Source organism: Trametes versicolor, assembly GCF_000271585.1.
Source record: "Trametes versicolor FP-101664 SS1 unplaced genomic scaffold TRAVEscaffold_5, whole genome shotgun sequence".
Lineage (NCBI taxonomy): Eukaryota > Fungi > Basidiomycota > Agaricomycetes > Polyporales > Polyporaceae > Trametes > Trametes versicolor.
Window position 1 is genome coordinate 2,313,695 of NW_007360325.1, and position 6,575 is coordinate 2,320,269.

A 6,575-nucleotide genomic window follows, 5' to 3' on the forward strand; every position below is an offset into this window, starting at 1 on the left:
ACTCTGCGGTACGCGCGGAGCGGGGAATTGACGACTCAAGATCGCTTGCTCCTGCGCTTTATCTCGCGCGACCCACGAACAGTCATCAGCGCCTTCGACCTCGATCCCTCCGTTGACGCCTTCATCTGCTGTCCGACGTGCTTCTGTTTGTACCCAGATCCCTCCACAACTCCTCGCCTCTGCACATACCGATCGACGGCTACCAGTAACGCATGCAACGCTAAGCTCTGGCGTTCCCGGGTCGTATCGGGAAAGGCTGCTCCCTTTCCGGTGCGGAAGTACCTTCATCAGTCCATGAAACACTGGCTTGGACGGATGCTATCGCGCCCCGATATCGAGGAGTGGCTCGAAACGCCGCACCCCGACCTCCCATCGGGCTCGATGAAGGACATATTTGACGGTATGGTCCTTCGTAGGTTTCTGGGACCGGACGGCCTTCGCTTCCTCGATGCGCCGCTGGGCGAGCTTCGGCTAGTCTTCAGCCTCTCCGCGGATGACTTCTAAGGCGTGCGCGGTCACGGTTGCTGCCGAGCGGCGTTGCATTTCCGTTATACAGCTTATATATCCCCTCCAGAGCATGGGACGTCAAGCTGGGTTATGCAATGTTTCATTCCTGCTGTTGGAGACACAGTGGGTGGAGAACGCGGACGAAAAGCTGTCTCGGATGGCTGAGCCCTGGTACTGCTGTTAGCGTCGAGGAACGTGGCGGAATTGGAGTGAGGCGCGCGTCCGATGCTTCTAACTTGTTTCTGTTCCCGGCCACCACGTCTAGCGGCTTCTACGATGTATCTCGGCCTGACTCAGCGACTCTCAACAGAACAACGCAGCGTAACTCCCTGCATACGAAGACCCCTGCGTACGAAGGCTCCTGCGTATCATCACATCAGGCACAGCGACGCTGGTGGGACAGCCCGTGGCAGAAGTCACGCGCAATCTGCGAGGACGTGCACGGCATCGCCTTCAAGTTCAAATGTGCACCGAGCCAGGCGGTGAGTACTTGTGTACTCTCACTTGCATCCTAGCTGACACTCGCTAGCGAGACAATGCGCGCACACACCGGGCGAGGGGAAATTACTACCTTAGTTCCACAGCTAGTCTGTCATAGCCGCTGAACCGAACATTTATTATAGCAACTCATCTTCTTCGGTCGCATTCTTCTTGTACACATAGTCAACGGTCGAGGCACGGTTGTCGGATCTGTCAAGCATACCTACGGTAATGGACACATCAACGAAGGAGCATGCAATATGAGTGAGAGAGCAGAAGGTGTTCATAGCGACCTGGAAGGCCTGGGCTGGAGTCGCCTCTAGAGTCGCGTACTTGCCCTTACTCGTGGCCACCTCGAGCTCATGTGAGAAGTACATGTTGGATGCAGAGATGCTTAACAGGGAATACGCTATCAGCGGGGTCTCTATAACCGCAAGTCACCGAGATCGCGCACCTTTCATTGATCTTGGCGGAGGTAGACCTGCGGCGCTCGATAGGAGGTACAGTGCTCCGTTATCATCCGTGAACTCTGCAAGGGTCTTCAACAGTACTGCTTTGACCGTAGGGCTGCTTCCGTTGAATAACAAAGCCAAGCCTGGAAGGTTTGGCTCAGCATAGTTGATATTGAGCGCAAGCTCCGTCCCGGCCGAGGATTGGACGAGAAACCCGTCGAAGCCATTGGGGGACGTCGGCATGGCTGATCGCCGAGTGACGAGCACCGGTTACCACGCAGACTAGTACGAGTGTTGAGAGAGGCAAGCCGCAGAAGTAGTATATGAAACTCGTCTTTATCTTGGCTGGTGAACGGAATAGCGACGAAGATAAATGTGATGTGTGTTTTCAGAGCTATAAAACAAACTGCAGAAATAACAAACAGCGACGAAAGCAAAAGCGCCACGAGCAGCAAGCACATACGCAAGCACATACGACAAACGAACCAACCTCCCCAACCTGACAACGCGACAGCTGCAGGTGTCGTGCTCCCCGTACGTAGACACGAAGCCCCTCTAACAAGCCTTTTGAGGACCGATCAACTATTACGGCACGTGAACGGTTATAGATACCTACCACGGCGTGCGAAGGGGCAGAACGATCTTGCGCAGATCGGGGTCGAGGAGGCCCATCAGCATGAGCTCTAAGTTCACGATATGCTGTCCATTGAAGACGGTCGATTGGCTTTGCAGCTTGATCAACTCGAACAGAGACTTGTTCTCGACGACCTTCTGCGTGAACGCCTTTCGGGTTTCCTCGAGTTCTATTTCAAGGTCACGTATACCTGGATTGTATATGTTCATGTCCCCATAAGTAGAACGAAGTTAGATTGGCATTCTTACGGGCCACCGCCTCCTCATACGTTGCCGGATCGTGCCGCTCCACGGACCTGGTACTAGGGACCAGCGGACTAATCGAATCATGTCTGGTGGCTGTAAGAGCATCTTCTTTAAAAAGAGCGTCTGAACGTGGATTCAAGGGAACAATAACTCACCTTTATCGTCCATGGTCACTGAATTCGGAGGAAGCGCGTCGACCTTGGAGTGATAGTGTGTGGAGAGGGGGACTGCGGCATCGAGCGAGGGCGTGTAGCAACGTGTTTGGCGTCGCGGCGCGTGCGTTATTTGGTCGGGCGGCGTGGGATCAAAGTTGCGGCAAGTAGCAGCTTCCTCGTCTTACAGTACTGAACTTGCTATAGACTGGCATAGCTGCCATTTTGAAGGTGCTCATGCTGCCGCCCAGTAGCACTCACCAGTTCGTACCATCACGGGGCAACGTCAGCGCATTCAACAGTTGTTGTGACCACCACTGATGGATACGCACAATGCAAAGTCGGCTCTCCACGCCGCAACACTTGAACATCGCGCAGTCCGTCTGTGATTCGAGCGCGCAAACGACGTTTGTGCAAAGTCATATGCGTCGCCACGCGTTACTTTGCGGGTTCCAGCGTCATACACAATGCTCTAATTCTTTGTACCAGGGCGAGTCAAGGGCCATAACCGTTGTTTGTGTTTTCGGTGCCAGGATGAGTAGTTTGGAACTATTTAGATCGCGCAGGTATGGAGTCATCGCCGCATCCAAAGTTGCAACCTTCCACCTCTTATCCCAACCAGAAATGGACACACACCGAAGAGCCGTTCGCAAGACCACTGTGAGTGTGTTGCCTCCTCCTTCAGAGTACTATCCTGACAACATTCCAACAGCTCTATGCCTCGCGGTTGGCCACACTCCGAGTGACCGGTGTAGACCGCCACTTCGCCTTGCTCACTCGTCTCTCCCCGAGCAACATGAGTGGTGATGAGACCGAGGCGGCCGAGGCCACTCGCAGAACATACCGCATTATCAAGGCTCGGTGGCAGAGCGCGGCGTTGAGGACTTTCCTGCGCGCTCTCGACGCCAAGCGCCGTGACCTCTGGGAGAACCCGCCTCAGCCGCGCCTTTGGTGGAATGCGCCCCGCATCCGCGTCGAGAGTGCGAACTCTGAGGAGGATGGTCGTGCTCCCATTGGCCTGTGGCGCAATTGTTACGACGAAGAGTGGCTGCAAGCTCTCAAACCGGAGCAGCGCGAGGCCCTCGAGGTTGTCGACGAGGACTACAATTTTGACTGGACGGTGCAGGATGCCGCGGACGAGGCGTAGGAGTGATGGCGGATGCATGTAGCTGTACCGCCTGGGCGCTCCGACGAGGAAGGCGGGAGATTATCTTGGGGCGGTTGGACGTGTGAGTGTCGAGGTATCGGTTTTCTGTACATGTAGATCCAGCGTTGGTTGAATGACGACCGTTTGGGAAGCATCTCTGTTGGACGCTTGCTGAATTCCTGTTCTCAGCACAAAGTAAGTACGCCTTGTAGTACGAAAGCATGGATGTGTTTCACTAGATCACAATACCGCCTCGGAGGAGCGTGTGAGTGCTACTAGCTAGGGATGATGTCCTTAGGTCGTGAAACCGGCGGCACGCGGTCCCGCGCTGGTCCGCGCCGCATCTCAGTGTCGCTGAGCGGTCGAGTGCGCAGGGGTATCGTATATGTATCAACTTGGCATGTACTGCTTCATCGGTATGCTGCCACGCAGGCGCTGCTGGCCAGCAGTCATGTTTGTATAGTGCAGAGCGACAGGGTGCGAAGGCGTGAGCGTGTTGTAGCGCGATTGCTAGTTGGCCTCATAGATGGCATCTTGGCACGCCCCACCCCAAGCCACCGCCGGGACCAGGACCGACGTTTCTGGGTCGCGTGGCGAGCAGGCGCACATGAGGGCGAGTCTGAGCGACGTGGTGTGACGCGGTTGCCATGCAGCCTCGCAGACGGCATATTGGGCAGACCAAGTTGCTTGCGCCAGTCCTCTGCCGCCTTCAAGCATAACACCGACTATGACATCAATGCGCAAATCTCCAATATACATTCACATAGACACAGACAGTAACACACGACTTGAATCGTACACACAAACCAGGGGAGTTGACGTAACACCCCCAACAACATTGCCACCACCACTGCCGAGAATACCCTTACGCGTGGTACCTATTACGACATGTGGACATCAAAATACGTCGTAGGATGTATCTAGAAGATACTTACCGGTGACGTGAGCAACTCAATTTACGAACGCGAAAGTGCACGAGAGAAGGAACGGCTCCTCGATGGCATCGTCGACCGTGGAGTTCGTGCTACCGGCTGACGGAGTATCGGGTGTGTCAACTGGAGAGCCGCTCGTGTTCACGCCCTCGCAGATATCGGCGAGCTTGATCGGGGGCTCCTCCGAAACGTCCAAGAGGGTAACGTCTGCGGTTATGCCCACGTTCGCCGTACTGGCAGTTGCGGGCTTGGTGTCGTGCTCGAGCTCAGCGGGGTCAGGGAAAGGGGCTTCGGCTTCCGGAGAAGGTGAGAGGGGCGAGCAGTGAGCTTTGTAGAGGGCTTCCATCTTCACCTCGTAGGCCTCCTTGACGGCCGCGGCGTGAACTTTAGCCTCGACCAAGAGACGCACCATTTCGAAGAATTCCGCGGATTTGGCGAAGGCGAATACAATCGTCGGGGGGGCTTCATACCAGAAGAACTTCAAGGACACAGTCATGTCGGCTTCGACGCAGGTGAAGTATACGGTCTGGTCGAGAGGCCCAGACAGGATGCGGGCGTAGCAGCCGGTAGCGACGTCAAGCTGCGATGCAGGGTTGCATAGAACTATGGAGTCTGACGCGGTATCACAATCAGAGCGAGAAGAATGAACAGGATCGCGTAAACTCACAGGTCGCGGACTCCAATTTGCCTATGACAAGGCGTGCGGGGACAAATAGTAACGGGATCTGATCCGGGTTGTGGATGCTCTTGATGGCGTACCGAACATCGTCTGTGGACAGCACGACGCTAGGGCACTGCCTGGTAGAATATGTAAGCTGTTGCAACGAGCAATGGTACTGGTGTCCGAGTCGGAAGTACATGAACGTACTTAGAGCTCTGCATAGCGGCGACGTGTTTTATGGTGAAGTTTGAGGAGATCTTGGGATATCGGGTTGGTGAATGCGAGACGTGAGGCGCGATATGATATAGCGCGACGGGTTTGAGCCACTCGGCGTGCGACAGACAAAGGCCTTTGGACAGGTCATGCGGAGTGTGGTTAATGTGCAGTATTACACGTGTAAAGCACATGTTCTGTCAATAAGAAGCAGTCAGGCCTTGATGTTCACTCCAGCTACCAGAGGTATAAAATGGAAAATGAACACAGTACTTGCGTTCGGTGGCGTACCGGAGAGCGGGGCGGACATGCCAAGATCGGAAGATAAGACCCCAGTATATACCCCAAGAGCTTGAAAGTAAACCATGAAGTTCGAGAGAGCGAACGTACGTCATCATGAGATGATCGATATCGACGTGAGTATCGGCCGCGATGAGGTCAGTGACTGCGGGGATATGGGCTCCCGAGCACCCAGGATTACCTCCCCCCTTGAAGCTTGAAGCTTGAGGCTCTGTCGACAGCGTGACTCGTGATAATTAATCCAACTCAGCAATCGCAATCAGCTATACTAGGACTACTGGGCCGGGAGCAACTGTGGCGGACGCAGACTCGTTGCCTGGAACCTACGCTTGACGGCGAGGTGCACGAGACGCCACATTGATTGAGAGCGGGAGAGGCCGCGCTGTCTGCGCGCCAAGAGAGGCAAGGGAGAGACGGTGAGAGGCTGAGGAGACTGCGGGCGACGGCGACGGGCGAGTGGCCGACTGCGGCCCCGAACGTAGTTGCCAAAAGGGGACAAGCGCGAATCTGGCGCCGGGGAACGTGGCCGACTCGGAGCTCGGCGCGCGGCTGATTCACGCGTCCCCCACTCTCTGCTTCCGCCCACCAAGTCTGCTTCCGCTTCTGCGGCGTATCCCCGCCTAACTCGGCGACTGGGGCTGCTCGGGGGAGAACAATGCAGCGTACTTCCCACACACGACGACTGCCTGCGCATCATCGCATCCTCGGCGGCGCTGGTGGGATATCTGTGGCCAGGGCGGGCCACGCACCGATTCCCGCAATCTACGCGACTGTCACTACAAGGCGTCGTCCTCGGGTGTGCACGGTATTCCAGGTGGTGAGTGCGCTTGCTCGTAATCCTGTCTCGAATCC

At 55.7% G+C, this 6,575-nt stretch overlaps 2 protein-coding genes across 2 annotated transcripts in view; one reads left to right on the top strand and one right to left on the bottom strand.

Annotated features, from left to right (window-relative positions):
- The window catches only part of TRAVEDRAFT_121182 (uncharacterized protein), a gene marked incomplete at both ends in the record, with an annotated part of 24,030 nt that extends 20,413 nt beyond the window's left edge, over nucleotides 1-3,617 (top strand). The window contains 2 exons of the mRNA XM_008039782.1: nucleotides 818-964; nucleotides 3,214-3,617. Coding sequence (XP_008037973.1) covers nucleotides 818-964; nucleotides 3,214-3,617 — 551 coding nt within the window. The remainder of the gene's footprint in view (nucleotides 1-817; nucleotides 965-3,213) is intronic.
- A 951-nt stretch (nucleotides 3,618-4,568) lies between these two features.
- TRAVEDRAFT_47061 (uncharacterized protein) lies at nucleotides 4,569-5,431 on the bottom strand (the record flags this gene model as incomplete). Its single annotated transcript, XM_008039277.1, has 3 exons — nucleotides 4,569-5,161; nucleotides 5,217-5,347; nucleotides 5,418-5,431. 3 exons carry the CDS (start codon nucleotides 5,429-5,431, stop codon nucleotides 4,569-4,571), a joined length of 738 nt encoding a protein of 245 aa, XP_008037468.1.
- Nucleotides 5,432-6,575: the final 1,144 nt, after the last annotated feature.